We start from the raw sequence: 21682 nt of genomic DNA on the forward strand, positions 1-21682 counted from the left end.
CATGCCGAGAAAACTCAAACAAAACAAAGCAAAAAATAAACCTTCAAAAATCATAGTTGCAAAATGGCTCTGAAATGAGTTTCTAATGTAAATGAATTCATTGAGTAATAGCAATGCATTGTCAGCATGCATTATTTTTCAGTGTGTCAGGAGTCATTATGTATCATGCCTAAAGTTCAAGTGGCTCTGAGGCATGGATGAGTTAAATACTTGATGATGAGCTGGAAATGAGAACATTGAAAATTCATTGTATGAAACATCTTTCTCATTAAATTCTATTAACTCTGGAAAATATTTAAGTAGACTTGTAGCTAGACTTACAAACTTCTGGTTCTTGGCTTTTTCATTACATCATGGCTGACATGGCACACTTTAATTACTGTTTGTATAAAATCTGCAAAGCCATAGCGTTGGAGATACTTGGCTGTTAGAACCTTCCATATTTACTGGAATAATAAGTGCAAAATACAAAAATACTTATTAGCACTTACATGTAGTCTTTGGAAGCAATTTATGATGTAATGTCTTTTTCTGGTTAAATGTCAGCTGTGGTGATTTTATGTTACCAGATTGATGCAGAGAGAAGCATCTGTTACTATTGATATCCTTAGTTTTAGTGATCTGTAGTACATGAGACAGGATTTCAATTTCCAGTGTTTCACAAGACTGATGCTTTTTACATTTTACTTAATGTGAAGGAGCTTCTTGAATCAAAGCTTTTAACTGTAGAAGCCACTGACTGAAACATGAAGTATCAAAATAATAAGCGTGCTTAACTGTGTACGCAGGCATGATTTTCAACTAAACCAAGTGGATCCAATTACAAAAGCAGTGTGTTTTCCTTCCTCTTGCAGTGGAAGTCTGTCATAAGAGCCCCAGACTCCTTCAGCCATGTACGCAGAAAGTGAGGCTTTTAGAATTTAAACAAAATTCATGTTCCCCAAAGGTAGCAAATTCTGGGAATTATCACTAGTTGTGGGAAAGATATCCTCAAGTTCAGAGAGGCAGTCTGCATCTTGAAAGCTGTGACTGGAGTATACCACTTGTGACAGAGGTTTTGCTGCACTTCAGACTGGAAGGAAAGCCATTTGAAATGTGAAATAAGTTGTGTACTCTGCCTCTTCCTCCTCCTCTGTGTAGACTGGGGTAGTTGAGATGAATTTGGAAAGCGGGGGTACATATGCAAAAAGATGACATTTCTGCAGTGCTTTGAGATTTTGGAGAAGGTGGCACACACACTTAAATGTTTGCTTATGATTCTGCATTAAGCAGAAGGAATAAACTGTTCAAAGTTCTGAACAAAGCTTTTCTTTCACAACCTTTTTAAAATAACATGCTTTTTTCCACAGGGGTGTAGTTCCTTTCAGCCAAAGGAAGAAAATGCTGGAAAAGGCCAGAGCAAAAAATAAAAAGCCCAAGTCTAGTGCTGGTATCTCCTCTATGCCAAACATAACTGTTGGAACCCAGGCAAGTACAGCTGTCACCACTGGCACTTCTACCATGCTAGATGATGAGCTTACAACGTGCTCTTGAAAAAACACAACAAAATTAATTAGCACAAAAAGTTATGCACGAAAGTGATAGCAGTAATGCGAAATTAAAATAGTGTGTTTGAATTTTATGGCTGTTAATGGCTGTGTGCTGTTAGTATTGTTACTGTTCTACAAGTATGACTCTTTCTGTACAGAAGAACAAGCTGTACTCATGCAAACTAATTTTAATTTACCCACTGATTCCGTATTTTGAGAGAAAGTAAGCGTAGAAATGCAATCCTCAATAGAACAAATAGGGAAATAATTAGGCATTTAAATCCCTGCAGTATTGATGTCTGGATTTGATTTATTTATGCAGTGATACAGACTTTTGGTTTGAAGCCTTTGCCAAAAAGGCCAGTAGCTGGTACAGAGGATTTTTTTTTGATTAGTACTAAAACTAATATGAGACAAAGCAGCTCTTTCTCAAGGAGCACATTTCTTTTGATTCCAAAACCATTCCAACTGACATTGGGATGAGTCTCAGTTATTGAATTATTTGTTCCTTTTGTGGTTGAGCATCTAAATATTATACATTAAACAGTTTCACTGCTAAAGCTGTTGCTTTCAGCTGTGAATTGCACAACAGCTTATTTTTCTGTACATAATGCTGACTTTCCTCTTCACCTGATTCCCTAAGTTTTCTATTTTGACTACTACATATGCCACCAAGAAAATAATGTATGTATGATTTCCCTCAGTAGAATTCATTCTTTCTCACAGAAATAAATATTTCTATCTGTAGGTGTGTTTAAGAAATAACCCCCTCTATCATGCTGGAGCAGTTGCTTTTTCAATCAGTGCTGGAATTCCTAAAGTTGGTGTGCTAATGGAATCTGTTTGGAACATGAATGACAGCTGTCGATTTCAGCTTCGCTCCCCTGAGAGCTTGAAAAACATGGAGAAGGCCAGCAAAACCACTGAGGCTAAGTAAGTGTGGAGAACACACAGACTGTTTATTTGATACTCTCTGGAGTAATAATGGAGTAATAATGGAGTAATAATGGAGTAATAATGGAGTAATAATGGAATAATAATGGAATAATAATGGAATAATAATGGAAAAGGAGGAACAGATTTTTATAATTTTGAAAATTTTGCCATCTTTGTAAGGTACTGGGTTTCTTGTAAACTTGGCTAGACGTGCAGAAATGCTCACTGCAGGAGAGATGTCTCACTTGTGTGAAAGCACTATGTACATGGGAAATGCAGGAGGTGTATTAAATGAAGGCTTGCCTACAATGTTTCATAAAGTTTCCAAGATTTTATATTTTAATAGCTGAAAATGGTACCAGCTGTTTCCTGGCTCTTCATGAAATTAAAAAGATGTATTTTGGCCCCTCCATAGTTTGAAAAAAAAAATTGGGTTGATAGTTGCCGTTTAAATATTTCTTAAAACAGATTTAAACAATTTCAAGTAAAGTTTGAAAATGTTTAGCAGTTCCGGAGTTTCAGGTTACCGTATAAGCTAATAATTCTTTCTTTCCTCAAATGAAGCTCATAATGTTTATTTTCTATAATAGTGTATCTATGCTCAGTTAATGTTAAAAAGCTAATCCCTGATTAAGCAGCATTGCACCATCCCCAACCTCAAGATTTATCACCTTGTCAGTTTGGGTGGTTATTTGCAAATGTGGAGTTACTTCTGTAAGGTATTATTAAAGGAACAGTGCTGGGATACACTGGCACTTTGTCCATTGTCACAGAAAAGATTTCACTTTTTTCTTTCTTCGTTCTAAGTACTAACTTTTATTCTAGACCTGAAAGCAAACAGGAACCAGTGAAAACTGAGATGGGTCCTCCACCATCCCCAGCTTCCACTTGTAGTGATGCATCTTCAATAGCAAGCAGTGCATCGATGCCATACAGTAAGTAATGTGTACCTCAGAGTAAACTTTAATCATTGTATGGATGTTTCCATTAAAGGCAGTTCTACGGTGATTCTGTTCTAATTTCAGAATCCTTTAGTCTTTCAGTCTGTACTGCAGTATAGAGAAAGGCTTTTGTCATAGACTTTGAATAGTTTGTGAATTTTCAGTGTTAAATAAATGTATAAGCAGTGACTCCTCATTGTAAGGTGTATCTGACCAAGTGTAACAGTTCTCAGAATCAAAAGTATCTTTTAGGACATGATCAAGAGGAAATTCTGAAGATAAATTTATTTTTAATTGCAATGTGATGAGTTTCTTTGCAGCCCAGAAGTTGAACTTATTTTGGAAAACTTCTTTAAAGATTAAGCTGCTGATGAACAGCTGGCCTTTTAGTTGAAAGTCAATGCAGAAAGCAGTGGTTTGTATCTCTTACATAAAATATCTAAAATGAGATATTATTTACTAACATACAAAAGGAGTCAGGGAAGTTTCATAGTACAAGTTTTATTTAAAAACCTGAAAGGTGACATCCAAATTTGTGTAACTAGATTCCTTCAGCACTCTTTTCTTTCAATTTAAACATATAAATTTATAAAATTACAATGCCATCATTTGAAGAAATCTTCTCTCTGCAGCTTTTTCTTCTAATTGTTCACAAACTGCAGTTTTAAGAAGCATTGACCTAAAGACTCAATTGGCCTTGTGTAGTGACTGAGAATCTCATCTGCTCAGATCTGCAGTACTCACTTTAGTAAAAGTCTTTTAATATTGATTTCTTTTGTGGTTCATTCAACTGTAATTTTCACTGGCTACAACTTTGCCTGGGCATTTTTACTAGTGTTTGAAGTGAACTGTGCAGTTAGCTTAGAAGTTCTCCGCTTCTTACTTTAAATATTTTGATAGTATTAATTACACTATATGCTCAACTTGGAAGATTAAAAGTTCTTGTCAGTGTTAATTTAGCCATGTTATGTATTCAGATTTGATTCTGAATGTATTACAAGTGCTGTTCAGATAAAGTCTGCAGCAAATCTAACTGTATTGAAATTGCCATTAGCCCAAATAGCTATTTTCTGCCTCATTTGCTCTTCTTCTAGAAGTTTACCAAGTAATCCATATGTGGTAGGCAAGCAGACTTTGTAAGGTTGGTATAAAGCCCTGTATCAGTGCTTTATATCAGTATCAGACTGAGTGGTCTCATAGTGTCAACCATTTTACTGTCAGCATGAGTATGTGAGCCCTGCCAAAACAGGGCTTGGTCCTTGTACTTTATTTTTTTGTATTCTAGTAACTGTATTATTTAAATTTTTAAAAAACATTGAGTCTAATTACTTTTCTTAAATATCTAAGAATTGCTTTGCTTATTATGTGGGCTTCATTAGTTCCAAATCCATAGAAAAACAGGAAAGTGACATGATAGACTTGTTAGGTAGCTTGGCCTCTTAATGTTTTATTCTTGTTAACCTGTTGTTAATTTCTACATTTGACTGCTGATAATCCTTTGGGGGGAAAGGTTTGGTGTATACTAAACATTGTATTTTGATGCTTTGATTAAGGATGTCAAGTCTTTCTCACGTTATTGGTAATAACTTTTTTGTCTCAGAGCGACGACGATCTACTCCTGCCCCGAAAGAGGAGGAGAAAGTGAATGAAGAACAGTGGTCCCTGAGGGAAGTTGTGTTTGTGGAAGATGTTAAGAATGTTCCTGTTGGCAAGGTTTGTCTGAAATCTAAAATACACTGTCCCACTGTGTTTGGGGAGGGAAAAAAAAAAGATGGTTTTTTTAGATAAGCTAACTGTTTAAAAAAATCATACTTTCAGGGATGCTTGAGAGTGTTTCTGATGAGTATGAATTTAGCTGTGTTTACATTTGTCTATAACACAATGATAATAATAGAGCAGATGTGTTGTTAGTAAAACCTGATAAATCTCAAAAAAATCTGGTATTTTAAGTTCAACCACAATATTAATAAAAGCAGATGTGGTTTTATCTAAAATACTATTTTGTTGTCTTGAGCAATAACTCCCACATGTCCAAGGAGATTGTGAAGGGTTCCACCTGTTGTGACTGACTTTTACATACACATAGGTAGAATATTTGGGTGAATCTCATGTTCTGGCAACCAAAGAACAAAAACATTTCTGTTGAGAAATTATATGCTTCATTAATATGATTATAAAGTTATTTGAGTCATTACTCCAGCAAATCTCTTTGTTTAATCCTTGCAATGTTTTCATTTCTTCCCTAATAAACCTTTGCTCTGACTCAAGAGCTATATAGAGGAAAATGCTCCCTTTTCTCCTTTGGCACTGTTGTGTGATGTTAGGAGGGATTTGGTCCTCTAGACAGTTCTCTGGTATGCTTTTCAAAAATTAAAGCAATGAGAAAACCACTAAGATTTTCCTCAAAAGGAAAAGATTGGGTTGCTTTCTACTTGATTCATAGAAGATTTAAAAAAAATGTCAGAAGAGGATCAATAACTGTCCAACAGAAGGCAGCTGAAGTTAGTAAGAGTTATTTTACTTACATCCCTAATGGATTTACTTGTGTGACAGTGTAAGATCTACCTTGAGCAGTATCTTTGATAGGAGCAGGCTCACAATGAATTTTAATTATCAAGTTTAGATCATTTCTGCAGAAGGGAATATGGAGTGACTTAGTTCATTGTAACACTTTGATTTCTGTAAATAAGATTTTGAGATCTAGTTGAAGTTGCTGAAACCATTGTTTTCCTCTTACACCATCTTTGGGAAAGTCCCTCTTGCCCTTATCTGTCCTTCTTGGTTTAGATCCTAAGATTTTCGGTACAGAGACTGTTCTACTATTTCTGAATACAGTTGCAAAGGTGTCTGTGCGTTGCACCAAGAACTACTGTAATCAATATAAAAGAGCTTGAATTTTTTTGTTTATATTTTCACTGGAGTGCTAAAATCAGTAATTGGCATGTCTTCTGAAAAGAGTTACAGGTGCTGAGTCCATTCTAGCTCAGTTGTGTATGGCAGAAATGCTTGTTTTCCTTCATGTAGCATACTTCCCTTTTCCAGTGATGTATACTGCCATCCATGTTTTTCTTTTTATGGTTTTGTAATACTTTTATCTTTAGAGCTTAGGTAGAATCCAGCAGACAGAATCATAATTATTTTTTTGCCTGGTGGTGTCCAGTTTAAAGTCAGAAATGCAGTTTATTACAAGGCAATAAACAAGTTTAAGCCTTGTTATATGTTCTGTTTGTAATTTGGATCAGTTGTATGATTGTAGGAACTAAAACTAGAGGCACCTTAGTCTGCAGAAGACTTACTCTTGGCAGTTTTCTCCTGCAGACTCCAGAGTAATGTTCATTCTGGAACAGTAATGTTTGTAATTGAGCTTACTGTGAGCTGAATTAAATACAAAGAGGATGTGAATTCTGAATAATCTGACTATTGTACCCACAAATAATCTGTGAATGTGTGTGTACAGAGATTCAGACAGCAAAAACATGATTGGATGTGTTTAGGCTCTTAAGACTTCATGAGTTAAGAAGTTCTGCCCTTTTATAGTCCACCCAGATATACATTAATCGAGTCTTCCATGGTCTTCTGTTTACTGACTGACAATCTGAAAAGTCATCTTTGATGTATTGTTATGGGTGGCTTCAGTGGCATGAGCATCTTGCAGAAGAATTTACTATTCCAGTGTAGCCTGGGAACATGTTAGCCTTGGTGTTGCAGAAAATTGGAAAGGCTTTGAAACTTCTTTGAGTTTTATGAAGCTGATGTTACAAAGTGTGGCATCAATGGAGCAGCGCTTAGCTTCTCTCAAAGTGCTGTCACCCAGTGAAATACATGGTTGTGGAGCTTATGGAGCTTGTGAATATGTGGGCATTTTTGAGAAATACACACTGGTAATTTGGTAGATATTTTTTGAGCACAATATGAGGCCAATTGCATTAAACTAATTGATTTCTGAGGCCAAAAAGCTTGCTTTATGCAATGATTCAGATTTGAAGGAGTAAGGGGAATCAAGTAATTAATTTTGTCCTTTTACCTGCAAGAGCATCTGGAAGTTTGAACATTTATATTCTTTAAAATAAAATAAATAAGGTATGGTAGCTATGAGCTTCTGTCAAGATGTTTGCCACCTTTTAAAATTATTTATATAATTCTTTGTTTTACATAAAAAGAAAAATTTTCACTTAGTCTTCAGGAGGTGGAATTTAGAGATAGGAAAGGAAGGCGTTAAAAAAGATTTGCTGATGTGCTGTCTGTGTTCCTGAAATGGTTTTGTTTCTAGAACTTTTATGTCCCCGTGCTTTTGCATGTATGCAGCATCTTCACAGTGTCTCCTAAAAACGCTTGTTCAAAGTTATTCCATGACCCCGCTGTGTTCTGTTGAATGGTGGCCATGTAGAAGGTGTTGATTTCTACAGTATTTGTGTCTCTCTGGGCACTTACTGATAATGTAACAGCTCTCTCCTGAGTGCTGCATTCAAGATGAGTTTGGGATCATTCTGATACCAGTAGATCGTGCATTTTATACATTGCTTTGTAAGTGTGGATTTCATATGATGCCAAAGCAGTGAATGACCTGCTTCAGGTCAGAGAGTGTGATGAGAGTGCAAAGTTCTTACACTAGGGTGGTCTTGAAAGAAATTAAGAATGCATGTCTGCTAGATACACTCTTGTAGTTAGTCATCTCCTTGCTCCTTGGAATTTATTACCTTCCAATCTGTTTCAATTTAATTCACACCTTGGAACAAAATTAAGCCTTTATTCCTCCATTTCTGTCACTAGATGGAAGAGGTAATCATTCCAGGATTATTGACCTAATGCAAGACTGATGGGATGAAATAGCCTGGCACTTGTCCTATCTCTTGTCTGTGTTGGTGAGAAGTCTGATGGAGTGTTCCTTTAGTGTTGTTGAGAAAAGATATGGGCTGAAATAAGCCTTTGTTACTGCTCACTGGTATCAGAGGGATAAAAGCTTTTTTCTGTTGATCCCATGTGCTTTGGGATATTCTACATAACCACATTAGTTTCTGATCTCTTCTGAAATGTCTTAAATGGTGTCTGAAACCACTGCTTGAACAGATGCTAGAGGGATGGGGAAATTGGGTTGGAGCTGCTTTTTTCTTCTTTGGCAGCTGCGGTTCGTTTTGGTCTGAGGCTTTCCATTGGCAGTGTCCAAGGCCTCCCCAAACTGCTTCTGGTCATCAAAGTTATCCTCAACCAGGTGAGAATCCTGTGAATTACCAGTTTTGCAGTTCCTACACCCAGATAGCCTATCAGCACCTAGGAATTTTGTGAAACATAAATTTAGATTGAGTAGTTTGTTCTGATTTTGTACTGCACTGTTTCAGTCAGTCACTTGAACTTGTTTTTTTTCCTTTGATTCCTGTCTGAGATTGAAGCCTTCAAATGAGAAGGATAAATTGAAAAAGCTCAGACTGGATCTTGCCCTAGAAGAATTACTCACTCCCTATTAGGAATCTGTTTGTAATCTTTCAAAGTTGAGCATTTTTAAAAATTGTGTCAGTATTTCTTTGAAGGTGTTCATTCTACCTTTGGGATAGAGATAGAAGCCTTTTCTGTGATGTTAAAATTTCTTCCATTTCAAAAAGAAGATTGGTTAGGAAGTAAAAAAAAATATTTTCCCTGGTCTTCTGCTGCTGTATTTTGAGGAAGAATGTGATGATTCTGGAGAGGGAAAGATTCAATGATTTCCAGTGGCATTCTGGTGTTAGGGACTGTGGAAGTGGGTTGATAGTAAGGATAAAGAAGATAACAACTGTGTTCATCTTTTAGTTTCTCAAATATTTTTCTTATTCCATTAGTAAGACCAGGTGTCATTATCTTGTAGTTGAAAATGCACTAGAAAGGTATTCTTTAATTCTTTAATTTTCTGTTTTATTGCTTGCTTTTTTCATTCAATTAATTCTCTTAATTAAATCCCAGTGATGCACATATTGTACATGTAGTTAGTAAAGTGCTTGTTTCTAATTGGTGAAACTTTTGCATTAGCAGCATCAACAGTACATTAGTTCTGTAAGCTAAAGAATCTCAATTCTTTAAAATTTTGCATTTTATTTTTGTAATGAGTCTTTAAATAATCTCAGATCTACATAAATTCAATTAAAGAGGAATGTTTATGTTGTACATTTATCTTGTTTGGTGCTGGCTCATTATGCCACATCTTTGCTTTGGAGCTTTCTGTGTACAGTTGCTATCAAATGCTTCACTCAAGCTCATTGCTCACTACGTCAGGGGATAGATTTATTTTCTTTCTGTATGTATAACAACCAACAGCTGTAGTAGTAACTTGAACTAAAGAGCTGATTTTAATTTGAAGTGGTGATTATCTTCTTAGCAAAATCTTAATAAGCATATTTTCCAGTTTTTAAAGATACATGATTTTCCTCGAGAATGGGAAAGAAAAAAGATTTGTCAATTTGGATGCCATAAGAATTCCAGCACTTAAAACCTGTCATCATTTGTCTGAACACATCGGAAGTGATATAAGTGAGAAATGATGTAGTTGATAACATTAAGAGCAGCCAGAAAGTGTGCAGTAAAAGCTTTTTAATTATGGTGATAGGATATGTTAAAGATTGGGGAATTGTACCTTTTCTTAAGGCGTGCTTCCATCAGAAAACAGCTCAAGTTTATAAAGTTCTTGTAGCAACATTTGGTAATTTAAGAAAAAAGAAAAAGATTCTACATGTTGGACTAGAAGCTCTGATTGAACTACTGGTGTGTGATTATAAATTAGGCTTATAAATTAGTTTGATTATCTTAGAAACATCTTAACATACACAGAATAAACTTTTTTTACTAAACCACGGTTTTTGTCTAGAGAGTTGTCTTGCCAATCTCAACAGAAATCTGTCTTGGTATAGTCCAGACGATGGTTAATGTTTGTGATTCTTTTGACTAGGTCTGAATTTTGAAATGTTTGGGTAGTATTTGTACAGCTATCAGTGATGCTCTACTATTGTAACCTGTAATTCTGCTTCTAGAGTGAAGTTTCAGCGTGTAGAAAGCAACTGCATAACTCTATCCACAGTAATCTTTGTTACAAGAAAAAGTCAGCTATTGCTTTAAGTTTTGTCAATCTATCATTTTCTCTAGTGTACTTGATAAGGCTGCACTTAGCTAGAGAAATTAGGAAAAAAAATAAAGTGCCTGGATTTTTCTTACATACAGTATCTTGAAACTTTGAGATGTTTTTTACAGTTGGAGACCTTTTAGTTGGTTACATCTAGACCTTTGTTAAACAGAAATTAGGGCTTATTAAAGACTGATGGTTGCTTATATCTAGTTTTGATCAAGACTGAGAGCATACAGAGTTCTTATTTCTGCTCATAATTAAAACATTGTCTGTCCCACCCCCTTCTGCCTTAGCTTTTGTTTTGATTTTAAGAAAACTGTGGTCTCAGCTGGAAATTCAAAGGGCCTTTCTGTTTGGTGATAGCACAAGATGTTCCTGTATCAAGGCAGCCTGTTTTGACAGTTCTGATTAGATTATGCATGGCAGCAACTCTAGAGAGGCTTAAAGTCTTGGAAATGCCCGTGTCAGGGTAGGGTTGAATAGCTTCTCTTTCCTTGGGGGGCCAGAGAAAGACAGACACGCACACACATGAAGAACGTGTGGGCACACTTTTCTGTATCCTTCAGTCCTAAGGGACTGAGTGGAGAACTTGATCATTGAGTGCACAGAACAAGTACTAGACCTGTAAACTAACAGGTCTTTCTTCCACTGTGTACAGTCCTGTTGAGGAAACAGCACTGAAAATTTTCAGGTGGGGCCAAAAAAAGTTATTTCCTTTATCTTGTTGTATAAGAGCTAATGGGCACTTAAAGAAGGAGACTCAGTGTAGACTTTGTTGTCGTTGAATTGTTGGCTGATGTTTGGCATTCATTGCCACAAGAATAGTGTTTGTTTCCAAAAGTGATTGCACAAATTAATAAGAGAAAGGTCTATCTAGGTTATTAAACATGAAGTTGTCCTGCTGTTTCCAGGAGGTGGAAGTTGGAAAGAGACCAGGGGAGTACCAGTTGGGGCTTCTCTAGTCAGGTGATGTTGGCTCCTGTTGGATGTAGGAAGTTGAAATGGAGGGACCTTTGATATGATTCAGGATGCTTATGAAGTCATTAGGAAATCCAGGTTTTTCAAATTTCAGTGATTTTAGCAAAATGACAAGGCTAATGACCAAAAGCTATGCAATTTTATCACTGGATATTGTAAACTTTTTCCTCTCCCTGAAAAACGTGTAGTTTATTTGGAAGCAAATCAGTTTCTGTTCAACCTTTGGGTAAAACTCTGATGTGTTCTGCCTGCAGGTGCTAAAAGTGGATGGTGCATATGTTGCTGTGAAGTTTCCAGGCACCTCCAATAACGCAAACTGTCAGAGCAGTTCTAATTCCGATCCTGATCCTTCTTCTCTCCTACAAGACTGTAGGCTGCTCAGAATAGATGAACTGCAGGTATGTGTTTGTGAAATATGGAGTAAAAAATCAGAATTTTGAAGTGTCAGCACTATGTGTGCTTAATTGCAGCCTAAAATTTTACGTCTGTTTGCAGGTCGTAAAAACTGGCGGAACTCCAAAAGTTCCTGACTGTTTTCAAAGAACACCCAAAAAGCTGTGTATTCCTGAAAAAACAGAGATCCTAGCAGTAAATGTAGATTCAAAAGGTAAGTAGGACTTACCCTATGAGTCCAAATCTGTTGGTTCCTTTATTACTTGTCTCTCATCCAAGTGAAAAACACCTGCTTTCAAAACAAGAACAGGTGCTTCCATTGATATCAGTAATTTCTTGAACATGCTTTAGTTAGACTGGATACCATCCATAAAGCACATTAACTTTTTTCTTCATGTGTCTTTGAAGGAGTGCATGCTGTCCTGAAAACTGGGAACTGGGTTCGATACTGCATATTTGACCTTGCCACAGGAAAGGCTGAACAGGAAAATAATTTCCCTACTAGCAGCATTGCCTTCCTGGGTCAGAATGAGAGGAGTGTTGCTATTTTTACAGCTGGACAGGTTTGTGCTTTTGTGTCTTAATCATTTAACCTCACCACACTTCACTTCTGTCATCTTTGAATGAAATGGTACAGCCTTCTGTAAGACTTTTCCAAAATCTGGCAAAGAAATAGTTTTTCAAAGATTATGAAAGACTTGCTGCTACCTTTAATATTTTGATGGCACAAGGGGAATAGCAATCAACTTCCCTAAGCATGTCTTACTTAATTACACCTGGAATGTAAAAAAAGGGGAAAAAAGGGTGACAGAATGGTTCTTGGCTTAGTATCAACTTGTTATCTAACTGCATTTTTGAATGTGATCTAGCTATATTTTGGAACTGGGTCAGATATAAATCCTCTCTTGAGAATAAATGGAAATATTAACAAAAATATTTTTTTCTGTAATTTACTGAAAGTACAGATTCACTAAAAATGATTGAGGTTTTGTGCAGCTCTTCCACAAACATGGTATACTTTGTTTAGGATAATTGAAGGAAACATTTTTTGCAAAATAATTGAATTTGAATGTTTCATTTCAATATATTCAACTTTATTTGGAGCATTTAAGTAAGCTAAAAGTACAGGTACTATTTGTTTTTCTGGTAGTTAGCTAATGAATGTATAAGTAAGATACTTTTAGTAATGTTTGTTATGCTAAGCTCATTTCAGGCATTTGCAAAAGGGAATGTCCTATCTTATGTTGCATGACTTGTAATGATAGGAGTCAATGACATAAATGAGAATCTTGAGTAAACTGTTGTAATTGTTGGCAGTCAAGAACTGGACCTTTTGGGAAGGATAGTATTTATAAATTGTGGAGACCTAAAAATGAAACTTTTTTTCCCCCAAATGTAGGAATCGCCTATCATTCTTAGAGACGGAAATGGTACAATCTATCCAATGGCAAAAGATTGTATGGGGGGGATACGAGACCCTGACTGGCTTGATCTTCCACCTATTAGTAGTCTTGGAATGGGTGTTCATTCCTTAACAAATCTTCCTGCTAACTCGACCATCAAAAAGAAAGCTGCTATTATCATTATGGCTGTTGAGGTAAAATATTTTCTCTGCTACCAAATTATATGCTTTTTTTTTCTCTTGCTTTTATAAAGTTATGCTTAAAGCAGCTTCATGTAGATACTGATTTGTATTTCTGCTATATGAAAGAAGGTAATTTCAACTGAAGATTCTCTTTGAAACATGAAAATACCAACAAATTTTCCAGTTAAATTTCAGTAAAGTTTTTCCAGTAAAATGAAAGACCCTTTTTCTGGGGTGCATGACTTCTGTATCAGACTGTTTATTAGTAAGGTTTTTTTAGGCTTTGATTTTGAAATGGCTATCTTTTTATATCTACTAACACTATGCAATTTCATTTGTCTCATAGGTGCACAGTTTTACTCAGAGATCCAACAAATTGTTTTGGTTGGATCCCTGAGAATGCAATTTTATTTTTTTTATTATTTTAGAAATTATCTATTTGGAGCATGCACTAGAAAACTAGGAGAGGAAAGTAAAGGTTTTTTCACTTGAATCACCTGGAGAGATCTGTCTTCATTAGTGATGTTGTATGAGTAGTTCTGCTGTGAATTCGTATGTCATATTTGTAAAATCTTGTCAGTAATTTATTAGCTCTGCTGTGTGTTCTGCTGCCACCCGGAGGTACTGCGTACCTGTTAGACTGAGACTGATTTCACAGTGAAGTAGTATTCCATCATTATGGAAAAACTGCTTATATATGGGGTGAACCTCCCAGAACCTTCAACAGCTTCTAATCATTCACTTCTCAGCACATAAATCACTTGTTTAAAAAGAACTAGGTTAGAACTGGTTCGTGTAGATCCTCAGGCTTTTTCAGTTGTGTAACTTTTCCCACATTAATGGAGCTGTGAAATGGAAGTAATGTATCTTAAAGATCCAACTGTGAAGCCAGAGGAATGCTTTTGTGAGCCTAATGGCTTCTGCTGCTCCGTTCCTTTTGCTTGTCTGTGCCTGAATGCACACAACTCTGTTTATAACAGTGCTACAGTTGAGATGATGCATATTCTGAACAGCTCCTGCGCAAACTTCCAGCCAATGTTGGAGATGAAGACCTTCCTAATAATTTAAAAATTAAAAGAAAATTAGAAGTATTTATGGAGCTTATATCTACCTTTTGTGCATTACATTTCTAAAATATTTTATTCTTTTGAGTACAGAAACAAACATTGATGCAGCATATTCTTCGATGTGACTATGAGGCTTGCAGACAATACCTGATGAATCTTGAACAAGCAGTTGTCTTGGATCAGAATCCACAAATGCTGCAGACGTTCCTTGGCCACAGATGTGATGGAAACCGTAATATTCTGCATGCTTGTGTGTCTGTATGCTTTCCAACCAGCAACAAGGAAACAAAAGAGGAAGAGGGTGAGCTCAACAATATAATGAAAATAAGTTAAAATAATATTTTCATGCATTTTCAAGAAAATATGAAATAAAGGCTTCATTCTTCAAATATAGGTATATTAAAATTTAGCACCTCAAATATGCCCTGGCCTTTCAAAGGTGATGAGACAACTTTGTTGCTACTCTCATAAGGTTTTATGAGAATTTTATAAGAATTGAGTAATTAAGAGCACTAAGCTGTTTCTATTGATTGTAAAAACTTTTGATATTCACATGTTAATTTTAGATGAAAAAAGTATTTTTCTACCTTTGTGTCACTAGTATCCCCTTTATATCACTAGTAAAATTTATAAGGAAGTCTTCAATAATTTTGAAGTGTTCTAGCAGATGTTAATACCTTCAGTTAGAAATGCTACTTCTCATTGCTACGTATTAAGAAATGTGGAAGAAAGACCTATTAATGCCAGTTACTGACACCATTTTAAAATGTCTGTTAAATTCTGTTACGTAAAAAGCATGGTAACAGAACAAGGTTGCTAAGTCAAGCACTCAAAAATTAGGGACTGGCAGAATTAAGTTTACCCATGTGCTGTACACGGGTGTGCATTGTGAAATGGTCTTTAATTACACCGTCATACTATTTTTTCCACAGGACTACCTCATTCAGTGCACAAGATGGACGGTGCTCACCGAATGGGTAGCTATTCAATATTTCTTTTTATCCTCATCATTCAGTGTGTGGCCCCATTCCTTACTCTTGCACACCATACAAACCCTGCACTGAATAACGAATGAACTTCCTTGTGGGATTTTTGTATGGTGCTGTCGTTGAATTTTAGTCATTTATAGACCTTAATTGTTCCTCATATCCCTGTTTATAAAATGGGGTAATGTGCAGCTTTCTCATCTCTTGCTTGGAGTTTTGATATAGTTTGAAGTTTTTCTGTATTCAAAGCTATTAAGTGATTTTGAGCGTTCTGGTTGAGAAGCCTCGTGCCTGTTTTTGAGTAAGTGTTACTTCAAAACACTGAATTCTAGAATTGGATTAATCATAGTTTTAGTTGTGCTGTGAATGTTAATTATTTCTGTGAGTCAGGCACCTTTTAGGTGTTCAGAAATGAGTAAAATGTATCACGCTCATCTGTAAAAACTTGTTTCACAAAGTTCTGTGTGCTGATAGATGTGGCAGAAATAGATTCCGGTTTTCTAAAGCGATGTTCAGTGGTATTAAGCACAACACAATATTTCCCCTTCTTCCCAAGCTGTTGCTGCCTTATTACATCCCTAATGGTGCAGCAGAGAAGGCAGAAGCAGCCTGCTCTGTGTAGAACCCTTCATCTCCAGTGTGTCGTCCATCCTGTGCACTGATTGAGGCAGGGGTCTTGTTGCTGGGCAGTGGCGTGGCAAAACTATCCAAAACAAAAGCCCAAACCAAAATAAACAAACAACACCTAACTGTGTAACTGAAGGTTGTGTTACTATAAGCACGCAAGGGAGTTGAAATAAGGGTGCATAGGCAAATTTAATCTGACTTTTCCTAAATTGAGTGCTTGTCTTTGCAACCTTGACATTTTTTTTCAGTAACTTCATTTGGGTGTAGTTTAACTTTTCATAAAGTGAAAAACATGAACCTGAGAGACTTGTAACACTCCTCTGCCTCTCTCTTTTTCCCTCATAAAACTTGTCCTTGAAGGAGATTCATATCTTTAGATTCAGGTCACATTTAGTTCCCACTGTAACTGTTAGTGATGGATATTAAGACAAGTTTATTTTCTGTTTATCGTCTGCAGGGCAGTGGTGACTTATGTTACTGTCTGTGAGTTACATGGTCATTTCTTAAATTGCAAAAGAACTTTGATTTAGAAGTAAAGACTTCAATTCCAGACACAGATATAATGTTTCTTAACATTTGGTCCTCATTATGACTAGAACCTGTAGGTGTTACGGTTCTTAGGGTTGTAGATGTTAGAAGAAATGCTGGTTCTTTCTGATGTAAACTGATTGTACTGCCTTCTTATGCTCCAAGTACAGTTATCCTGCGCATGTTCATACCTAGAGTGTGTATATTACAAACCCACACATTTACATTGTTCATGGATGCTCATTATGAAGTGTGGTGTGTTTTCTTGTTCTCCTGGTCTTTTGTTTTGGTGGGTTGGTTTGTTTGTTTGTTTTCGTGTATATTTTTCCCTCCTTGTTATTTTTTGTTTGTGTTTAATTTGTTTTGTTTTCTTTGGTTTTTTATCATTGTTTTTGAAGCCTTGACTCAGCAAGTGTCTGAAATTGGCTAGGACAGGATCCTGTCTGAAACAGCATAGGACCTTGTCTCTTGATGATACAGAAAGCTTATAGAATTATTGTTAAACTCATCCAAAATAAAAATTTGTATATGAACCTAGTCTGTCTCTACAAATGCTAAAAAAAAAAATAGTTAAGTTCCGTACTTTATACTCATTTCTTAAAATTTTCCCAAGTAGAATTTTAGCACTGATGCTTTTCTTCATTTTTCAGAAGCAGAGCGCTCTGAAAGGAACACATTTGCTGAAAGGCTCTCAGCCGTGGAAGCTATTGCAAATGCAATCTCTGTTGTATCAAGTAATGGTCCAGGAAATAGGGCAGGATCATCAAGCAGCAGGAGGTAAACTGAGTAATGCTTTCTTCTTGTTTTCTGTATGCTAATTTCTATATTACCTACAATTTTGTTATTAATCCTTCCTTTTGGTCTAGTTTAAGAATGGGCCTCTGTTGCTAGCTTAAAATTGGATTTCACTTCTTTATGCACCAAACTAGAGCTCTAGTGGTTTTTTGAACCCTGTTTTGTGTGAGAACTAATGGTGGGATATTTCTAAACTAATCCTGTTTTGTGGGGATGATGCTTTGTGTCATTGTAAAGTGGAAATGTTCCTCCTTGTGGTGAAAGGGAATTTGAGGGTAAGCTCTAGTGTTCACCAAGAAGTATTAAGTATCACAGAACTAACTGGTGGTGTCCAGGCTTATTTTAAGAGAATTCCTGAGGGGGATGGTCACTTAAGCAGATGAATAATACTGACATTAACGTAACACCACTGGGGAAGAGTTTAAATTGATTCATTTTATTCTAAGCAGTCATGAAAAAGAAATTATATCAAGACCTGTATCTTATCCTTTCATTAACCTCTTCTTGTAGTTAGATTTTTAAAAAAACAGTAGCAATAAGAGCAAATCCTTGCAAAAGGTAACATTCCTGGCAATGAGCTTGGGCTAAAAGAAATGTCAAATAGCAGTAAAAATACCCATCAGCTGCTGCCTGTAAGAGGCAGTGCTGTGGTGGCTAGGGATGTGCTCTGGCCTCTGATCTGACTTGAAGCATTGCTTAGTGACTGTTCTTGCAAGGCTAAAACATTCTGGTGCAACAAAATGCAATGAAAAATACCTCGTGGCTCATTCTTATATATGCTGAAATGAAATTTTGGTAAGAGGAGTTTGGTTTCCTTTTTCAGTGTGAAATTTTTCTTAAATATGTTCTAACTATAAATGAAAATGAGAGTATTTCTGCCTTGGTTTTGTATTTAGTTTGAGATTAAGGGAAATGATGAGAAGATCCTTGAGAGCTGCTGGATTGGGCAGACACGAAGCTGGTGCTTCATCAAGTGATCACCAGGACCCAGTTTCTCCGCCAATAGCTCCTCCCAGCTGGGTTCCAGATCCTCCTGCAATGGATCCAGGTAAGTCTGCTCATATATCTCATATATGGACTGTAGAAAGAGAGATTTATAAAGAACCAATGGCTTTTAAGGTGAATAATAACTTATATTAGTTTCACACTGAAATCTGTCTAATACCATTGAGCTAGCAAGTGTTCATTGAGATAACTTCAGGAGTTTACTGAAGACTTAACAGCTATTTTTAAATCCAGTGTGTGTCTTTTTGATGCCGGTGTCAAACTGCTGGGAAGTCTGCTTTGTAATGCTGAGTTACATTACGGACCTAGGAATGTGGCCCTTCGTGGGAAAGATTACCAGTTAAATACAGCAAATCTGCAGTGTGTTAGACACTGCAGCAAGAGCATGTTGTTAGGGATGTTTTTATGTATTGATATACATCCTGCTGTTCTGTTTACTGAAAGATGGTGACATTGATTTTATCCTGGCCCCCGCTGTGGGATCTCTTACCACAGCAGCGACTGGCACCGGCCAAGGACCCAGCACCTCCACAATACCAGGTGAGGACATCCTGCTTATTCCATCGTGCTTTAGAACGGAACTTGTCTCAAAGGCTGTCTTTGCTTGCACAGGCTTTCTGCCTATGAAAATGCCTCTTAGCAGATGAAGATTGGATTGAAGCAGAATTTCTCAGTGTGCAGAAAGTAAATGAAGCACCGTACTAAGTTTCGTGTAAAAATATACATGGAGAGTGACAAATATGTAAAACTATGGTAATCAGCATGAAATTGGGATTACACTCTGTATTTCAAATATAATTTGGAACTGAAATTTACAGTACTTCTGTGAAGTATTGCTGAAACCACTGAATAGTCAAGTTACCAATTTTTCACCCCAGTGAATCTCTTCTTTTAGCAGGTAGTCATTTTTTGAGGAAAAACTGTTTCTCTGCAATTTTTTTTCTTCCTACAGGTCCTTCTACAGAACCCTCTGTAGTGGAATCGAAGGATCGGAAGGCAAATGCTCATTTCATACTGAAATTGCTGTGTGATAGCGTTGTTCTACAGCCTTATCTTCGAGAATTGCTGTCAGCTAAGTAAGGATTTTCATATGAGTTCTCACTATTGTTTTTAATGTTATATTACCTTAAATCAATTACATAGAAGCCTTTTTTAAAAGGCTACATAAAGGCCTGTTAGTTAAAATTGAAAATTTTAGAATACAGTTGTATTGTGTCCTGTCATCCTTTAAAAGTATGTCTGTTTCAGAGGAGTAAAATAAACAAGAGTGCTTATTCACTTCGTGGTTTTTCTGTTTGCACAAGATCAGTGGTGCTAAGTTTTCATATATTTGCATCCTATGTCTCCTGTTTTAATGAAAAAAATTCAGTGTTTTAACTTGTCTGTTGGGTTTTTTTGCCTAGGGATGCGAGAGGCATGACACCATTTATGTCAGCAGTTAGTGGCCGGGCCTATCCTGCTGCAATTACAATTCTAGAAACTGCACAGAAGATTGCTAAAGGTACAACAGTTCTAGTCACTGTTAGTGTATGGTTTCCTTCTAAACTTTGACTCGTGTGCAGGGTTGTTACTGACACTGTAGATTGCTGCATGTTTTGGAAATTTTGTTACTATGGAGTATCTTTCTCTTTTGCAGTTTGTATATTGCAATAGATTTCTATGAGTATTATTGCTTTTGTGTTCTTTATAGTCTTTTTGGCATTTCATTGCTTTATAAACCAGTGGATTAAGGTACTGGTTTTTGGTAGCACAAAGTTATCACATGGAACTTTTCTTGAAATTGAAAAAACCTGATATGATGTAGTGATATGCCAAGCTAGATCCTGTTCCTGAAAAGACTTCTATACAAACAAATATTTTGTGACTTTATTTTAATGTAAGCATTTAATTTTTAGGAGAAATTTTTGAAATTTAATTTAGGGAAAAACTTAAGCGCATTAGACCTTGTCACGCTACAGTTCTGTAGGACTTTGTGTGGGACAAAGAAACTCCTTTTCAGAGTGTGTTCCATAATCCTTCAAAATAGTACTTCGTTGAATTAATTAAAATATTAGTGAATTTAAAACTGGGGAAGAGATAATGCATGTGTTTTCCAGGAACTGGCAGTGGCTTCTATAAGAAATAATGCAGAAAGTTTTCTCAAAAAGCTGTAACAGGTTTTATTTAAACTTTTAATGCTGTGTGAGATTTTGCAATGGCAAGCATGTGCCAAGAGCAGATTCTTTTGATGGTTTTTTTTTGGGGGGGGGATTGTTTTTAACACTGTTATTCTATTATTTTAGCTGAAGCAACTTCCAGTGAAAAAGAAGATGATGTGTTTATGGGAATGGTTTGTCCTTCTGGTACAAATCCAGATGACTCTCCTTTGTATGTTTTGTGTTGTAATGATACATGCAGTTTTACCTGGACTGGTGCAGAACATATTAACCAAGTAAGCTTTTTTTTTCTTTTTAAGCAAATAGGAATGTGTTTCAGCCGTGTATTGTGTTAGTCTACTAACCTGATTTACAAATTATTAATTCCATTGTTTAAGTTACTGTAACATTTTAAGTCTGGTGTAGTTACTGCATCCCCAAATTGTTATGTAGTCTCAAAACTGACTGTGTTCCTCACAACATGGTTGTTACTGGGTGTGGCTTTTCCTCTCTGGCTAACTTTGGCAAGAATTTTGATGGACACGGCTCTTTGAAAACACTGAATATTTTAACTTAACAACTAAGTTTCACTTTATAGAACCGACCTACTTCTAAGTTTAGGCATCAATTTAAACAAGTGCGGTTTTATTTTAACCTGAAATAGTGTGAGATTGCAAGCACTGTAAGGAAAAAACTGTGCATAATATTTTTTTCCTTTTTTTTTTTAGGATATATTTGAATGCCGAACATGTGGCCTGTTGGAATCACTTTGTTGTTGCACAGAATGTGCAAGGGTCTGTCACAAAGGACATGACTGCAAGTAAGTATTGTGTTCCATTTCTTATAATTAAATCAGTATTTTGTGGTTTCCTTTGTTTACTGATACTTAATCAAGTTTTTCATTGTTCGAAGTGTTCCAAACACAGAGAACAGAAGATTAATAAAATAATTTCAGATCTGCTCTATAAGAGTTATTTAATAACACAGAATTGAAAGAGTAACCTGAAGCAGTTTTGTACTTTCCACTTTGTAGTATTTAGAGTTAATGAATAATTTTCAAAGTGCATAATATTGTGAAAACCTTATGTCTAAA

General features: G+C 36.1%; 1 protein-coding gene across 1 annotated transcript in view; it reads left to right on the plus strand.

Annotated features, from left to right (window-relative positions):
- UBR5 (ubiquitin protein ligase E3 component n-recognin 5) overlaps positions 1–21682 on the plus strand; it is an 83676-nt gene that overhangs the window by 39427 nt on the left and 22567 nt on the right. Inside the window, exons 13-28 of the mRNA XM_063389920.1 lie at positions 1350–1467; positions 2278–2462; positions 3291–3400; positions 5007–5119; positions 11723–11866; positions 11964–12075; positions 12270–12424; positions 13261–13458; positions 14604–14814; positions 17305–17431; positions 18346–18497; positions 18899–18994; positions 19407–19530; positions 19858–19955; positions 20737–20885; positions 21318–21409. Coding sequence (XP_063245990.1) covers positions 1350–1467; positions 2278–2462; positions 3291–3400; positions 5007–5119; positions 11723–11866; positions 11964–12075; positions 12270–12424; positions 13261–13458; positions 14604–14814; positions 17305–17431; positions 18346–18497; positions 18899–18994; positions 19407–19530; positions 19858–19955; positions 20737–20885; positions 21318–21409 — 2184 coding nt within the window. The remainder of the gene's footprint in view (positions 1–1349; positions 1468–2277; positions 2463–3290; positions 3401–5006; positions 5120–11722; positions 11867–11963; positions 12076–12269; positions 12425–13260; positions 13459–14603; positions 14815–17304; positions 17432–18345; positions 18498–18898; positions 18995–19406; positions 19531–19857; positions 19956–20736; positions 20886–21317; positions 21410–21682) is intronic.

Source organism: Prinia subflava, chromosome 1 (genome assembly GCF_021018805.1).
Source record: "Prinia subflava isolate CZ2003 ecotype Zambia chromosome 1, Cam_Psub_1.2, whole genome shotgun sequence".
Lineage (NCBI taxonomy): Eukaryota > Metazoa > Chordata > Aves > Passeriformes > Cisticolidae > Prinia > Prinia subflava.